Below are 18,657 nucleotides of genomic sequence, written 5' to 3' on the forward strand. Positions count from 1 at the left end.
ACTATTCTTATTCTTTCTTTTCTCTATTATTATTATTATTATTATTGAATCATCAATCTTCTGGCTAGTTTGAAGCAGCTCACCACAAATTCCTCTACTGTGCCAACCTTTTCATCTCGAAAGTAGTACATTTACCCTACACCCTGAATTATTTGCTGGATGTATTCCAATCTGTCTTCCTCAGAAGCTTTTACCAATTATTACAGACCAGTTATAGGTTGGAATGAACACATTTTATTGATTTACATATAAAATACAGACAGCTCTGTACATTTATACAATACATTTAGAATATAAATTATTATACTTCAAAATGACTGAAATAAAAACTTCAATAAAAAAGCGCTACGAAAGATGTAAATGCAAGATCTCTGTACACAATACCATCTAATTATTAAAAATCAGTCAAACAAAGAAAGATCACAGAGCCACATTCAGCATCACTAACACCACATCAATACTGTAAAGATAAGTGCACTAAATCCCACCCTCCCAGCTCTTCATCCATTCCTCATCACGACTGGCAACGCAATGCTGAACGATGGAGGCAGAATACTGTTAGGCGTTGTTACATCACGCTAAAACAGAATTGCATATTGCAGAAATGGGTGAATACACGAACTAAATCTGCAGGTTTAAGTCTTTATTTCCAAATTAAATACTGTACACAGTCTGTAACAAAGCAACACAACAGCATGTGAGCTACCTCCAACAGCTTCAAATCAGGAAAGGTTAGGACTTTATTTGCATATTAGAAGTGAAACTCCATGTCAGATCAAGAATTTCATGCTGATAATACTGAAGCATCCAAAAACAAATTAATTTGGACAGGTACAAAAATGACGTTGTATGGAGTGTGTTGTCATTATCTCGCTTCATCTCTCCCCCGTTGCCGAACTCCAGTAGTTATCCCCGATCACATAATCATCTAAAACAAATAAGCAATAGCACCAGGAAAAATATCTAGAATTAACATTAATTTTAGTGCATCAAAACCAAGCCAAATTATGTGAACATATGGAAAAGTCTGAATCCCCATTTATAAAGTAATCAACATTTCAAATTATCATTAATTAGGAACAAATTAAGTCAACTGTATGAAGTTTCTCAAATGCACTATCTGAGAACCTGGTGACAAGAAGACACAAACCTTGCATGCTGCAGCCTAATGGTGACTGTACCCATAGCCATTGGCCAACGGTGACATCATCTGTTGTGTTGTGTTAGAGGTAACAGAAGAAAGTGATGGAGCAGACTGATTGGTATCAGTCTGTGGCAATTTCTGAGAATCAGTTGTGGTCTGGGATGTTGGTGAAGAGGGAGGTTGTTGCAATGCAGCTGGAGGAGGCAGCCCACCATTGCTCCCCAGGTGAACCTGCTGAGGCTGCTCCTGATTCTGCTGTGGGTGTTGCTCTTGTCGCCATGCACGATCAGGTGAAGACTCCCGCAACTTGCCTGATCGGTCATCCCGCCTGTCACGAGGGCTGCGACTTCTGGAACGGGTCCTGTCCCTCCTCCTGTCTCTGCTGCGGCTTCTGCTTCGTCTGTCTCTGTCCCTGTCCCTATCTCTGTCTCTGTCCCTGTCTCTGCTCCGACTACGCGTGCGGGACCGGCTGCGGCTTCGTGATCTCGTCCGACTACGGCCGCCACCTAGGCCACGGCCACCTCTACCACGCCATCTGTTCCGGCCTGATAAAGAAAATAAAATATTCATTTTTATTACACAAAAAACTGTCTAAGATTTATCTAGTTAACACATTACGGGCTTTCAGAAAATAATAAATCAAAGGAAATGACAGAATATTTTTGTTTAGCCATCAAAATAACTTTGACACGTCACTCAAAGTTCTTTCAGTGCTGCTGGAGCAAAGGTAACACACGGAAATGCAAGAATTAAATAAATTTGTTGTAGGGATTAGTACTGAAATATAAAATTTACAGATCCACATAAGCAATGGAGAGAATTAGCTGTTTATATTACAATTTAAGATCAATTCAACTGTCAATGTGACAAGCCTTTTCGAGATGCTGAACCACAACACAAGGCATCTTACTAGTTTTCATTCACCAGATATTCCCAATTCACAGGTAAATGACTGCACATTCAATATAACGACTAATAGGCAAGTTTTGATGGATTATTGATAACAGAACAATGAGAATGTAATCAATTACAACATAAAACTTGTCCATGACCAATGGTACTGATTAAAGTTACCAATTTTCTCTCACCAACAGCATAGCTCAGTGTTTATGTTGAATTGACAACCCCCCCCCCCCCCCCCCCAACAGCAATCCAGTCTAACACCAAAGTTTTATTTGGAACAATGTCATCACAGATTTATAGGGCACACAAAACCACAAACAGAAGTTAAGCAATTGCACACTTATAGAAATACCTGGTTGCAATTTTTTTTGTTCCAATAAAACAGTTATTACTACCTTTGGAAATTAATATTATGTATGCCCGATCAGATTTCACCACATCCTCTCATTGTTAAGTGTATTGTTGCATCTTTCCTTAGCTGTTTCAAAGGAATCACACTTGTGACAAGAAAGAAAAGCACTACACTGTTATGTAACCCTACACAAAATAATATTCAGCTCAGTAACATGAGGGCATCGCTGTCAAAATCCATGCTGTGGACCTTATTTTAAGAGTTTAGAGGTTACCTATGATAGGCACATAACATGAACTTCCTGCAATGTAGTGTTAGCTGCAAGAACAACTATTACTGTACATGGGTTGGTAAAAATCTTATGATTTTACACATGGCATTCAGACAGCAACCTCACAAGAATATGACAGTTAATACCAACCAGTTGCAACAAAATTTGCTTTAAACTAGTTTCGACACAAACTATGTCTGACATCAGCAGAAATTTCGAACAACTGTTTTGATTTCCTCTGCATGTCAAAAACAGGTTGAAGAAGTATCTTGTTGTTACCAGTTGGCTGTATTAACAAGTCCTATTCTTGTACAATTACTGTCTCAAAGCCTCACTTAAAACAGTTTGGATTTTATATTGAAGACGGCCAGTCAGCGTTGTTTAAAGTAAGATCTTGTTGCAACTGGTTTGCTGTAATATGGAACTCTTACTACAGTACATATTACAGGGCACCAGAATGACTTAGCTCACCCATGTTACATTTGGTAACTTAATGTACTTTTTCTTCCCTGCAACTGTTATACCTAGAACTTTGAAATGTTGACAGCTGTTTTCAGCATGTTTTGATAGCTCACTGAACCATAATCAACTATCAGTAAGTGAGAGACTCTCCAGTATATTGTTCACAGAATATACAACTATTTATTGGCATTTCAATCAATATTGGATTGGATAAAAACCCCAAAAGAAGGGAAGGAAGGGGCTGGGCAGAAAGGAGGATGGTCTTACCACCAGCACTTTTATATTCTACACCTACATACATATTGAAAATCCATCTTAGCGTGTTTGGTGACAGGTACATTGTGTACCACTGTCATTCTGCCCCCGCCTTGTTCAATTCGACAGTGGTGTATGGGAAAAATTGCACAATTCCAACTGCTCTAATTTTACCTTTAAGGCCCTTCTGTGGATTATATGTAGGAGGAAGCAATACACTGATACTATCCACTTGGAACATACACTCTTGGAATTTTAGTAGTAAACCACACCATAATGCAGAACACCAACTTTTGTAGCATCTGTCAATGGAGTTGGATGAGCAGTTCAGTAACAGGTGCTCACTAAACAAACTCTTCAGGAAACAACTGTTTTCTTTGCATCTTCTCTATTTCCTCTATTGATTATCCTCTATTTCCTCTATTATCCCAGTCTCAACAGTACTTCAAGTGTTAGTTGAATATAGGGTTTTTTCCCAATGAGTCTTGCATCAACCTTTACTGCAATTTTATGGGGGCTGTTCCTGACCAATTCTAGATGTTTAATGGGTGTCACTAGCTCCAGTGACTGTTCAGCAACTGCTCAACAATAGGTCTTTCTGCCTACTTATGCAAAGTGAATTGATCTGTTTATGCTGAGAGTAAATAGCTAATTCCTGCAGCAAGAAATGATAATCTTGCATTTCACTACAAATTTCTAGCAATGACTTCTCTATACACAACAGCATTACCTGTAGTCAGCCTAATAGGGCACTAACACCTAAAATTAAAAAACAAAACTGTCACGCAGTGTACCACATTTGCATTAAACACTATGACATGGCACACTTCTGTACCACAATCAAGTCCACTGTATCTAAACAGTCTCTATAATTACAATTTGCTTGTGACTTTATGAATGCTGTTGTTAGAGTGCTGGAACTGTCAACTACTGTGTGAACATACACACTAGCAACACAAAATTTAAGGTTAGATATGTAAACTTATTAAGACATAATTTATTAACTCACCTAAATGTCTTATTACCATAAGCACACATAGTAAAACCCCAAATTGATGAACTGGTTTTATGGAAATTCCGCTTTTAATTAATATTTCCGTTGGTCCCGGTGATACAATAACAAAGTTTTTTCTTCATGCTTTTACCAAACCCCACTTTAAGCAAATTCTGCTTTTAAAGGATAGACATGGAACATCTTGCAAATTGAAAGGCAGTTTTATCATACCTCCTAACACGTTCGAGCAACTTTTTGATTTCTTCCCATTGAACAGTTGTGTGTGTGCATGTGTATGTGGACACAGTAAATAGTAATAGGACAGAGTGTTGTCCAACTATACTTGCTTTGTAGCTTTATCAGCACATGCATGAAATGGAAATCAATTCCATGAGACTTAGGTCATGTGCTGTGACACCACAGTCACCAAGTCTATGAAGCTCGGAAGTGTAGCCGTTTGTTGATTGAAGTATCAAAGTTATCAGTTTAACTTTTGTGGAGTTATGGCATGCAAAAGTTTGAAGCTTACAGTTCAGCAAAACCTGATAATAATTCGAGACGTCGATGTCAGTCTTAGCTTAAATTTTTCCTACATGGCGAACAAATACAGCTCTGTCTAGATGTACGGCTAATGATTCCTATGGATCCAAAATAGAGGAATGTTCATATGTCTACATTCAACAACGAGGAAAACTAATTGTAGTTTCAAGGACTGAGAAGCAGAAGCATTCCTGTAAGGGAAAACATAATGCGCAAAAAAGTTAATGAAATCACTATGAATATCGACATTGACACTTTAAGTGCATTGAACAGCTGCTGGAATAGTTAAAAAAAATTATAATCTGTAGTTTAAAAATGTAGGTTAGACAGCTAGGCTCTGATCTCAGAAAAGTGTAACTTAATGGAAGAACATTACATTGCCACAATTTATATAGAGCTATCAGCCCACATACATTTCAATTCTGTTGAAACTCTTCTCTTTTATAATTTAACTCCTGCAAAAATCATGTTTCATCATGGAGGAGGGGGGGGAGGCACCAAAGAGGTAAAAAAAAGTAAAGAAATAATGATGATACTGATGTATGTAAAGGGTGATGGAAATGAAAAGCTATCTCCGCTATCAATTCCCATGTGTTTCTCAAGCATAAAAATGCTATTTTGTACTCAAGAGCACAATAGCAAACCCAGAAAATGTCAAATCTTTGCAACTTTTTCAAGCAGTTAGATGCCAAGAGTGGTGCAGCAGGAAAAAATTGGTCTAATTATTGAACCATGCCCCATACATTCTAATGAAGCATATTTCTGAGAAATGTACAACTGCAAAAGTAATCTGCAGCCTCTGGACCAGGAAATAATACACTCTGTTGAAAGCCAGGTACAGAGTAAAATTTGTGTAAAAGTCAATTTCATTCCATGCGAGGAAAGAAGTGATGAGACTCAGCATTGTACAGGTTATGCCTCTGTTTCTGCCCGGGATTTTGTAAAACAGACTGTTATACAAATACTGGCTCTGGTAAATTGGTTGCTATTGAAGGAGACGTTCCAGAAGGAGAATGGAGTATCATAACAGATGAAGAGGAGGGCATTGTGTCAAGTTTCACTGCTGTTGTGCAAGGAATTGATACTGTTAACAGTTTACTTTCCTATTTTAATATAGACAGATCAATTTTAAATTATGTCAGGCAGCTTGAGCGACTTCTTCTTTCAGTAGAATATGCTGTAAGAACAAAACTTCTTGATCTTTTTGTTCAGTGAAGAGTGTAATAAATGTATATTCACTGCATTTAAATTTGTAGCAGCACAGGATATTGGTGATTTCGTAATTAAATAGCACTTTTACCACACGTTTGAACTACAATTCTGGGTTTCTCTTTCCACGTACTCTGACAAAACCCCAATTAATGAAAAAAATATTTGCGTACCTAGATTAATTACAAATGGGTTTTACTGCGTTACAATAAGCAGTATATCACCTATATCCTCAGGTCATCATATGAAGTCTCATTAACATTTAAAGCCTGCCCATTCTTGTTACCATCCAACACCCCCTTACAGTCTACACTCAACAGAAACTGACCATGCAGATTAGCATGAGCTACTGAAATTAACTCCCATTGGGAAGTGATGGTAAAAAGCAAACTAACTGTCTTAACATAAGAACTCCATTTTCAAATGACCTTAATTCAGCTACTAAGCTTTTCAACTCTAGATATTTAAAATGGCAACATGTAATAAGAATCACATGTATAATTAATTTCTTTATTCTCTGGTTCTTACGAAGTTTTACTGATGCAAGGAATTTGTACATTAACTAAACCTATTGAGGCCAGTATTTTAACTGTACTGAACCACAGGTATCTACAGTGGTTACAATGCAGAGAGAGCACAACAGAATTATCATGGAAAGCTACAAAGGAACACATTCTGTAATGATTTTTGATTGCAAACACTAACAAATTTGTGTACAACGAAAGCTACAGCAATGAGGTAAAATTTTAATATGGTTTAGCTGAACAAAAATTACCAATACCTAGGTATTAAGGAATAAAAGTAGTGTGTAATAAACCTGTAAGCCAAAATAAAAAGAAAAACAATAATGTTTGTGTTGTTGAAGGCAGTGACCTTAACATAGTTCATGTAGAAACAATGCTGTTGTTTTTCATACTGTTGCGCTTTACACATTCACATGTTATCTATTGAATCAATCTTATCAAGGTATGTGGTTTCTTCATACTGCTAAGTTTAAGGTTCACAAAGCCAGATTACTTTCAAATTCATATCGACTACCACTAAAATTTACAGTTTCTTTGAAGGACAGATCTAAATATCCTACACTTGGGTATTTTTGCCTTTAAAATATGTGGGCATCATGTGGGGAGTTGTTCTTTGCTTGTAACTTCTTTTATGAATTATGGGCGTAGAACATTACATCGCAATCTTCTTTGCAAACCCTTGACACTGCTCTTTTCAGTCACCTATAATGACTGTCACCAGAAGATTATAGTACATTATATAGATGCACCTAAAGTTAAAAATCATCATTCAAAAAATACTAAATTACACACAGAACAGTTGAGGACAGTGGAATGACACTACTGGTCGCAGGATGTATGGTTCTCTTGTCTTACTACTGTGAATCTCTCCACCACCACCACCACACCACACCACCACCACCACCACCACCACCACCCACCAAACTAAATCTGTATTAAATTAATGCTGAAAACTGACTCTGTGCACTCTGAAGTCTTAATGTGTGTCAATATAAATTTGAAGTAATAATCCATAGCAGAAATGTAAAATGAATAGCGTACATCATAAGCTAGTAGCTAGTTACAAAAAAGAATGAATAGCTGGCATCTTTTTCTTGGAACGTACATGCACACCCATTCCAAATAAATTTGTTTTGAATATTTGTTGCATAGAGCATATACGATAGGGAACATCAAGAAACTTCCTGGCAGATAAAATTGTGTGGCAGACCAGAACTCTTAACCAGTGATTCTCTGTTTTCATTGACACCTTCTCCACCAACAGAGCTATCGGAAAAAGACTCACAACTAACCCTATCACAGATTTACTTCCACCAGTAGCTCATCAGTGAGGCTATATTTGCTTAGTGAGGCTATATTTGCTCATTGTGGATATCTTGTGTATAGTCGGGTATGACAAATGATTGATGACTGTCAAAAATTTTTTTCTTTTCTGGTGATTAGAGTTTTTGCACTATAGGAATTACAAGAAGTAAAACAGATTAAATAGATGGTGATCCAGTCTTGTATAAATTGTGAAATCAAGAAGTATAACAGCTATTCATTAAGCTCTGGCTAAAATTTTCTATTCACACTATTTTCAGTTAATGCATCCAGCCTTAATACATAGAAGGTGCCAGTTGCCCAACTGTTTCCAAGAACAGTACACTTGCAGAATGTCAATCACTATTCACTGCTATTTTAATGCTCACCATTCAGGCAAAGTACTACATAAATAAAAATTTGATCACCTCTTCCTCCCATTCCTTTTGCCATTTCAGCCATTTCATACAACTTAGGATTGATGACCTGATTGGCTTCTCTTAATACTGCAACCAAATCTGCTGCTTGTCTTGCATTGCTTGGTGTAAAAAAGGTATATGCTGTGCCTGTTCTTTGAGATCGTCCTGTCCTTCCAATACGATGAACATAATCTTCCGAACTTGAGGGGTAGTCAAAGTTAATGACAAACTTTACATCCTCCACATCTGAAAAAGCAGCGAAACTATGTGAGCAAGCACAAAACAGACAAGCGATGTTACAACATTAATAACTAATTAAAAACACTTTCAAATCGAACAGCAGTACAGTAATAGAAGTATTAATTTTAATGTATCTACACGTTTATTTCCAATTTACAGGATCTTCTGAGATTAAATGAAAAAATATTTTATCACTGAACACTATTAGTATAACATTAAAATGATTACTGATACCACATTAAACAATTAGCAAGTCATGACATTAGCCTGCAATAAAAAACCACAATGATTAAGGAAACGCCTGAGCAGGTGTAGTTTAGTTATTACCTGTGTGCGAACCACTAACAGGCCTAGTAGTGCAGTCAGGTGCACACTCCGCACAAGTTGCTTACTGCTGCCCTACAACTGGGCCATCTTAAGCAACTCGGTTGGGAGCATGCACCTGCGACGGCGAACGGGGGGGCGTGCAACCCCCTTCTGTTACTCGGCTTTCTCTCAGGGGCCTACCGAGTGGCCCGCAGGCCTACCGAGTGGCCCGCAGAGAAGCCAGAGAGGCACAGCCTGAACGACAATGCAAACCACCTTTGCATTATCTTGCTTGTGCCTCTGCAAGAAAAAAGAAAATAATCGAACTTGTTAATAACAGAAGTCTCCCACAGATCGTCACTTTCCTTTCACTGACTGAAGAGAACTCAAGACAGCAGGCCACTGCTATCCCAGTAATTTATCAAATGGCATTTTTAAAAATATTTACTAATACTATTTTGGAGGGCCGTGTAGCTCCAATGTTGTTACTGGCTGGCACCAACAGCTACAAAATTGCTTCTGCACGAGTTGCGTCCACAAACTGGCTGCAGCAAAGTATAGGTTCCCACAGACTGCATGTACTTGCCACTTACTGTAAGTAAAACTGATATCTCAATCAGTTTTCAGATTTCTGGAAACCAATCATATTAATAGAAATAAAAAGAATATTCATGGCCCCATAACCTATATATCATACTTTTTCAATGAACCCAGTGGCATGTTTTAAATATACTAACCACAAGGTACAACTTACCCCCACAACAAAATTAAAATTTGTGCAATATTTGACTTTGACATAGTAAATTGTTTCTTTACACACTCGGTATCCCACACTAACATGTAGCATCCAAAAACAGAAGGCTTCTTTTTAAACACTTAACCATTCCCTTCCCTGAACCACTTTGCTTTTTACAGCATTTAATTTTGTAACCCTTAACTAAAGAATTCATGTATGTTCCTTAAGTACTGTAACCCACATTATTTACGGCTGGAAAAGTCATAAGTGAAAATAGTAGTTTTAAAAACACCTAAGACATTTTCTATGCTAGTAGTGACCTGTACACATCCGTCAATCCCCTTAAACTACTATCCTAATGTTGCCCTACTATTTGAAACTGAACATACTGAAATTGCACAAACCGAGGGATGCGGGGGAGAGAGAGGGAGGAGGGGAGAGGGGAGAGGGGAGAGAGGGGAGAGAGAGGGAGGAGGGGAGAGAGAGGGAGGAGGGGAGAGAGAGGGAGGAGGGGAGAGAGAGGGAGGAGGGGAGAGAGAGGGAGGAGGGGAGAGAGAGGGAGGAGGGGAGAGAGAGGGAGGAGGGGAGAGAGAGGGAGGAGGGGAGAGAGAGGGAGGAGGGGAGAGAGAGGGAGGAGGGGAGAGAGAGGGAGGAGGGGAGAGAGAGGGAGGAGGGGAGAGAGAGGGAGGAGGGGAGAGAGAGGGAGGAGGGGAGAGAGAGGGAGGAGGGGAGAGAGAGGGAGGAGGGGAGAGAGAGGGAGGAGGGGAGAGAGAGGGAGGAGGGGAGAGAGAGGGAGGAGGGGAGAGAGAGGGAGGAGGGGAGAGAGAGGGAGGAGGGGAGAGAGAGGGAGGAGGGGAGAGAGAGGGAGGAAGAGGAGGAGAAGGGGAGAGCACACACTGTACTCACTTATTTGTACATTCTCACTGAATAATGAAATATTACTTTAATTCATATTTAACTGGGACTAAAGTAATAGTTGTTGAAAAATATCCCACTTCTTGTGTATTGACTTCACAACCCAATAAAAACTCACTGCAGTATGGAACATTTGAAACTGTAGAAGCCTTCCAACCTCACAAAAAGTCTAACCAATGAAAATTGTTTACTGTCGCGTTCAACATATAAATATAAGATTTGTGTACATGACATACATACATACCTAAGCCTCGAGCAGCAACATCAGTAGCAACAAGAATCGGTGATTTTCCTGTGCGAAATTCTAGAAGAAAATAAAACAAGTATCACTTTACACCATTCAACTTTTTGTCCACTTACATTGCATGCATGCCAAACCATTATATACTTTATGATTTCCATAAAAACTCAAATGATGCAATGCTTGCATTATAATTAGCATAACAATCCAGTAATTTTTAAATGTGTGTGTGTGTGTGTGTGTGTGTGTGTGTGTGTGTGTGTGTGTGTGTGTGTGTGTGTGTGTAGTAATAAACATTATAAAATTATGATTAGTACAGTGGGCACATCATCAAATATGATGTGCAAACTTTAAGTGCTGATATTCAAACAGCAATCGACAGATTTACGGATGCACTTATCAATTATATCTGCCCATTCTCAAGTATGAATATTGGCAATTCAGTCCTAAACAATGGACCATACATCCATACACACATAAGCATAACCAATTCACTAATAACTTATTATGGCAGGGTTCTATTACATCCATTATTGGAAAGATCTCTGTTGGGCTCTACGAGGATGGAATCCAAACATTAGTCTGAACACCGAAGGCATAAATTTCCCACACATTGCTATACCTCCTATTTAATTCATGACATGTTAAGGACACAAAGCCATGCCAAGAAAGGAGGCCAAATCTTTATGTATCGTCACATTCCTGTTGCTACAGAATAACACACAAAAAATGACAGTCTCTTTCAAGTGTGTTAAGTACACGCATCTCACTCAGCTCCATTGATGTTCATTTTTATAACTAACATCTGCAAAATAACAATATACTTAATGCAATGGTGAACCTGAAATACAGTTACAAAAAAATAATCTATTTGGGAAACAGAGCAGATACTATGCACAACAAGAAATTACTAGAATGCCTTGTATGAAAAAGTAACCGATATTTCTTCTTTCATTTGTTATTGTTAGCTATGCATATGGCACTGGATCTCAGTCTCTTCAATATTCATATCACAGTAGTTCTCTGCAACCATATGACAACTGGATGACAGGATTGCATAATGTTGAAGTACAAAGGCCATGAACCATTCTAGACTGTCAAAAACAATCATCATGCAGTCAAACCCGGAAGTAATTTGTTGGTAAGTCTACTAAAAACACACAAATGTAACACTACCTGCAGGACACCACATCATAAATATTACACCTAAAGTTTTACAATAGCAAGGAAAAATCTCAGTGAGTGAAAAAAATGGTAAATTCACACTCCTTTGAATGGAAATTCTACACAGAGTATTTTTGTACTGTGATCCGTATGTGTTAAAACTCCTTTCCCCATAATCTAGCAGTAATGGTCAAACAACAATCACAATACACAGAAATCCAGTTTTTAACTGGAGACTTAATTTAAACTAAAGCAGTTTGAGTTATCAGAATACACACAGTACAATACTGATTTTACCTGTGATATGTTGTCCTGGAAACAGTAACATGATAGCTACTGTCGGGCACTACGAGGATGGAATTCAAACACCTTGTTTGAACACCGAAGGCATAAGTTCCCACTCATTACTATACCTCCTGTTTAATTCATGACATGTTAAGGACACAAGGCCATGCCAAGAAAGGAGGAGAAATCTTTTGTACAATATCATTTCCTATATTTGTGCAAGTGCAGAAAACTTCTTACAAAATTTGATAGGCATCAAAAAGCACATAACTGGACACTTACATTTCATCATTAATCTTTATAAATTTAACGATACGCCTAAATCAACTAAGCTTGGAACTACAGCTACAAAAATTTAACTAATTGGGACACAAGACACAACATGCACTAATAAACTACTAAAGTCATGACATCCTGAAAAACTAAAGCAACTGCCCAATGTTTTGACCACTTCTCTGCAAAGTCTCTGATGCACGATTCCTCATTTTGTCTTTGTCACTGTAATGAAGGCAGCCCCCCTTCCCTCCCCCCAGTAGCATTCACACTACAAAAGCTCTTGGCAAACTCATGTCTTATGTATGACAGGATGAGAAGACCACACAGGATGAAAGATTACTTCACTGATCATAGTGTGTGTAAAGTTCTTTCCACTTTCAGCAATTGCGTTGAGGCACACCTAGGACACCAGCTAAAGAAGCCTATGTAAACACACATGCAACTACCTGTAGGAAACTTAACTGTAAGTTGCACATAAAGTTTTTAAACATTCAGTGAGTAAGGGGAGGGGGCTCTATGTGCTGGACATGAATTTCGGTAAAGTATTTGCAGAATTTCCAAAAAAAACTTCTCTCCAAAAAGTCAATCTAACACCATTAAGCACATAAGCACTGGTCAAAACTGCTATTCCCACAATACAACAGTATTGGTGTAACACGTTCAAGAAAAACAAAGAAATCCAATTTTATGACCTGACTAGAGGCATTTGGTTTACACTAATCAGTTGTCACGTGGAGTACTACTCGAGTATGCAATACAGTAAAATGTGCCTTGCTTATTCCTTACTTAGGATTTGTTCTCCTGGAGACGGTCACACATGGGAGGTAATATAGAGCTCTACAAGAATGGAATCCAAATGTCTATCCCCTGCCTAATTCATGACGTAAGGGGACAAGCCCATGCCAAACAATGAGGTAATATTATAAATGTATAATTAATCCTTGATTTACACACACACACACACACACACACACACACACACACACACAGAGTAATACCCTAACACATTTATTCACTTTAGTTCACTGCCAAATTATTTCAATATATCAACTGGGAGGGAGGATTTGTAAAACTAACAAGAATTCATTCCCACAGATAGTGCGGGTACTACAGGTTTCTCCCACTAGGTGTTTGTACTACATACCATTTTCCCTATCAACCAAACATTTGTCCATGATCCTACATGTAGAATTCGCAGGCATGACAATAATATGTTACCATCAAGTTCTGATTCTCACTACAGAGATCAGAAACCCCTCACTGGAGAGAATTCAGCTTGCACGAGATCCAGTAGAAGTTCACTTTGACAACACAACCAAAGCAAAACAAATGAAAACTAACATAGAAACAATTATGGATACTGTATGCAACATAAAACATATAGCTGAGTTTGAAATTATTCTCTATAGTAATGTAATTAACCAGTTTACAACATCGAGGAGCTAAAATGTTGGGTGAGGAACTGTAAATCCCCCTCTCAATCACAGTGAAACTACTCACTAGATCCAAACCGTCACTTATTACTAGCACAAAATTTTTTCTAATGAAGTGAATTAAGGACACATTAAAAAAATAAATCTGGGTGAACTAAGGAATAACTTCCAACAAGGTTAAAATTAAATTTTGTCAGTTGGTGAAATAGGATAAGAACATTATGCCTCGCTAATTTACACTACTATAATTGTTACTATTGATGCCAAATTTCTTTGTAAATATGTCATGGGATGCTGAGGAGTATGCAACACTGTCTCAGGTGGTTCTGTTGGGCTCTACGAGGATGGAATCCAAACATATTAGTCTGAACACCGAAGGCATAAAGTTCCCACATATTGATATACCTCCTGTTTAATTCATGACTTGTTATGACACAAAGCCATGCCAAGAAAGGAGGCCAAACCTTAATATGTATATTCACATCCCATGCATTTTTTGTTGCCAGACACAATCACTTAAAAATAGTAAGTCTTTCTGCTGTAATCAGTACAGGCATCTCAAATGCTCAGCTCCTTTTATTCTTACAATTTATAAACATTTGCAAAATAGCGATGTACTTAATGCAATGGAAAATCAGACTTACAGAAAAAAATAAAAATTTGAAGAACTGGGAAACAAAGCAGCCTACAATGCACAACTAAAAATAACCAGGACACCCTAACGAAAAAGTAAAACATTTCTTCCTTTGTTTGTTATTCCTAGCTGTGCATTTGGCACTGCATCTCAGACTCTCCAATATTCAATCACAGCCATTCTTGGCACAATAACTTTTATTACAGGATCACACAGAAGACAGAAGTACTTAATAGGTCAAAGAGAGTGGACTGCTCTGGATTGTCAGCAAAAATCATCATGCAGTCAAACCCAGGACTAATTTGTTGAATACAGATCCAGAGGGAAACATTCCACGTGGGAAAATATGGGCAGTAGTGAGTTTTTCGTTGTGCCTACCAACATACCACTGCTTTCTCGTTTGGTAAGTTAAAACGCTGTAACTTACCAAACGAAAGCGTTGGTATGTTGATAGAGACAAGAGAAAACACACACTACCACACACACACAAATTTCAAGCTTTCGCAACCCAAGGTTGCTTCATCAGGAAAGAGGGAAGGAGAGGGAAAGACTAAAGGATGTGGGTTTTGAGGGAGAGGGTAAGGAGTCATTCCAATCCCGGGAGCAGAAAGACTTACCTTAGGGGGAAAGGAGGACAGGTGTATACATACACACACACACACACACACACACACACACATATATATATATATACAGACACAGGCAGACATATGTAAATGCAAGGAGGTTGGTCAGAGATGTCAGTCAAGGCGGAAGTACAGAGGCAAAGATGTTGTTAATGACAGGTGAGGTATGAACGGCGGCAACTTGAAATTAGCAGAGGTTGTGGCCTGGTGGATAACGGGAAGAGAGAATATATTGAAGGGCAAGTTCCCATCTCTGGAGTTCTGATAGGTTGGTGTTGGTGGGAAGTATCCAGATAACCCGGACGGTGTAACACTGCACCAAGATGTGCTGGCCGTGCACCAAGGCACGTTTAGCCACAGGGTGATCCTCATTACCAACAAACACTGTCTGCCTGTGTCCGTTCATGCGAATGGACAGTTCGTTGCTGGTCATTCCCACATACAAGGCTTCACAGTGTAGGCATGTCAGTTGGTAAATCATGTGAGTGCTTTCACACGTGGCTCTGCCTCTGACTGTGTACACCTTCCGGGTTACAGGACTGGAGTAGGTGGTGGTGGTGGTGGTGGTGGTGGTGGTGGTGGTGGTGGTGGTGGTGGCGGCGGGAGGGTGCATGGGCGGTTACAAGGGTAAGAACCAGAGGGTAGGGAAGGTGGTTTGGGGATTTCATAGGGATGAACCAAGAGGTTACGAAGGTTAGGTGGACGGCGGAAAGACACTCTTGGTGGAATGGGGAGGATTTCATGAAGGATGGATCTAATTTCAGGGCAGGATTTGAGGAAGTCGTATCCCTGCTGGACAGCCACATTCAGAGTCTGATCCAGTCCCGGAAAGTATCCTGTCACAAGTGGGGCACTTTTGCGGTTCTTCTATGGGAGGTTCTGGGTTTGAGAGGATGAGGAAGTGGCTCTAGCTATTTGCTTCTGTACCAGGTCGGGAGGGTAGTTGCGGGATGCGAAAGCTGTTTTCAGGTTATTGGTGTAATGGTTCGGGGATTCAGGACTGAAGCAGATTTGTTAGCCACTAAGACCTAAGCTGTAGGGAAGCGACAGTTTGATATGGAATGGGTGGCAGCTGTCTTAATGGAGGTACTGTTGCTTGTTGGTGGGTTTGATGTGGACGGATGTGTGAAGCTGGCCATTGGACAGATGGAGGTTAACGTCAAGGAAAGTGGCATGGGATTTGGAGTAGGACCAGGAAAATCTGATGGAACCAAAGGAGGTTGGAGAGGAAATTCTGGAGTTGTTCTTCACTGTGAGTCCAGATCATGAAGATGTCATCAATAAATCTGCACCAAACTTTGGGTTGGCAGGCTTGGGTAACCAAGAAGGCTTCCTCTAAGCGACCCATAAATAGGTTGGCGTACGAGAGGGCCATCCTGGTACCCATGGCTGTTCCCTTTAATTGTTGGTATGTCTGGCAAATTTGAGTGTGTGTTTGTGTGTTTTCTATTGTGTGTATCTACCAGCGCTTTCCCGTTTGGTAAGTCACAGCATCTTTGTTTTTATATATATTTTTCCCACATGGAATTTTTATAAAAAGGAAACTGAGGGATGCAACTGCTGATTTTGTATTGGCTCCAAACATCAACAGGTATCTGTATCGAGGTTCCACATGTAAGTGTCTGTTAAAAGTTTCATTCCCCGTAATTGAGCACTATAGGTAGAATGGAAAAATCTAGTTTTGTAAGTGAAGGCTTCTAGTTCACCCTAAAACCAGCTGTCATTTTGAGTACCATCAGAACACACAATAAAGTGTGTGCACTTTTCCTGGAGACAGTCACATGGACATACTGTCATGTCTTAAGAGGATGTAGTCATGTTTTAACACCGAAGGCATAAGTCCCCCTTATTACTTTACCTTCTGTTTAATTCATTACTTGTTAAGGACACATAGCTAAATGAAGAAATAAGGAAATATTAAGTATGTGTAATAAGGCCTTAACTTGTTAGCCATCATATCTTCACCTCACTCCCTAACTGAAGCAAGCAAATGCAAGCGGCAGCAACAAGCTGGAAAGGGCAGTGTGGGAATACGTTACAACACAACATGAATGCATTTACTGCAGGTACTGACTGGTTCTCCTGCAACTTGTTAATAGCTCAGAGTTGTAATAACTTTATCCAACACCATCTGTGTTGAAGCTTCGACTAGGTAGGATAGTAACTGTTTTGCAAATTTTTTCCATGAGTTCATAACTGTCGTTTGCACGCATGACAGAACAAGTCAGCATTCAGTTTTGTTTTGTGTTTCAGAAATCAGTGGCAGAAACTTCCCACTGACCAGTAACCAACAAACAAAATCACTTGAAACCTGCTTCAATAACCTAACCAAACCAAACAAAGTAAAACAAGTTACCAAACAAAGTAAAACAAGTTAGAAGCATCGTAACTACTTTTAAAAATGGAAATGTCTGGATGAAACAATACATAATAGAAGGGAAAGTCAACCAATCTACCTATAGTGGACTGATGGGTGGGGCATAGAAACACACAACATTGAACAGTATTCACATTAGCTTTTGAGCTCTTGTTCTTTTACTACTAAAAGTACACACATTCACAGACAGACCCAGACAAACACTAATTACTAAAAGCAGTTGCCCAGGCTGATGGAGGTGGGGTGGGGGTTGGTAAAGTTGGTTAGTTGATTTGGGGGAGGGGACCAAACAGCAAGGTTATTGGTCCCATCAGACTAGGGAAGAACTGGGAAGTCAGCCCGGGCAGGCCGTTCCAAAGGGGAACCACCCTGACATTTGTCTGCAGCAATTTAGGGAAATCATGGAAAACCTAAATCTGGATGGCTCGACATGGGTTTGAACCATCCTCCTCCTGAAAGCGAGTCCAGTGTGCTAACCATTGCGTCACCTTACTCAGTTAGGGAAGGACACACACGGCAATGAGGCAGGTACAGAATGAGGCAGGTCTTTCACAACAGATGATTCAGTGATTGCACAACAAGACAAAATTAATTGTGTGGGTAGAGCATTTGAAAGAGAGAGAGAGAGGGGGGGAGGGAGGGAGGGAGGGAGAGAGAGAGAGAGAGAGAGAGAGAGAGAGAGAGAGAGAGAGGAGAGTAGGCAAAAATAAGGTGAGGTAGTGGGAAACTGCTTAGTGGAGGTTTGGGGCAAGGGGATTGCAACTGCACAGGGTCTGCTGGGGAGAGAATTCCCATCGGCATAGTTGAGAAAAACTTGATATGGGAATGAGTATCCAAATGGCCCACATACTGAAGCAGCTGTTGAAGTCATTAGCGTACTAGTGTGCAGCATGTATGGAAAGCGGATGGTCAGGTTTGGAGTTTGCCTCACTTTTGCAGTTGCAATCCAAGTGAGTATACAGTGGATTACTTGTCATGTCCATGTTGAATGGTGTACGGTAATTGTAGCATAGCTGTTATATAACACTACCACTTTCGCACTTGGCCCT

General features: G+C 39.5%; 1 protein-coding gene across 4 annotated transcripts in view; it reads right to left on the bottom strand.

The window, feature by feature from the left end:
- Positions 1 to 211: 211 nt before the first annotated feature.
- The window catches only part of LOC126253079 (probable ATP-dependent RNA helicase DDX17), a 76,018-nt gene continuing 57,572 nt past the window's right edge, over positions 212 to 18,657 (bottom strand). Inside the window, exons 10-13 of one of the 4 annotated variants that reach the window (XM_049954174.1) lie at positions 10,817 to 10,876; positions 8,385 to 8,621; positions 1,456 to 1,689; positions 212 to 928 (exon numbers count right to left, since the gene is read on the bottom strand). In XM_049954174.1, the coding sequence (XP_049810131.1) occupies positions 876 to 928; positions 1,456 to 1,689; positions 8,385 to 8,621; positions 10,817 to 10,876 (584 nt within the window). In that variant the 3' untranslated portion in view covers positions 212 to 875. Of the gene's footprint in view, positions 929 to 1,150; positions 1,690 to 8,384; positions 8,622 to 8,942; positions 9,222 to 10,816; positions 10,877 to 18,657 lie in introns of those variants that run through there. The other 3 variants (XM_049954175.1, XM_049954173.1, XR_007545893.1) reach the window with 3 other exon arrangements.

This window comes from Schistocerca nitens, chromosome 4, assembly GCF_023898315.1.
Source record: "Schistocerca nitens isolate TAMUIC-IGC-003100 chromosome 4, iqSchNite1.1, whole genome shotgun sequence".
Lineage (NCBI taxonomy): Eukaryota > Metazoa > Arthropoda > Insecta > Orthoptera > Acrididae > Schistocerca > Schistocerca nitens.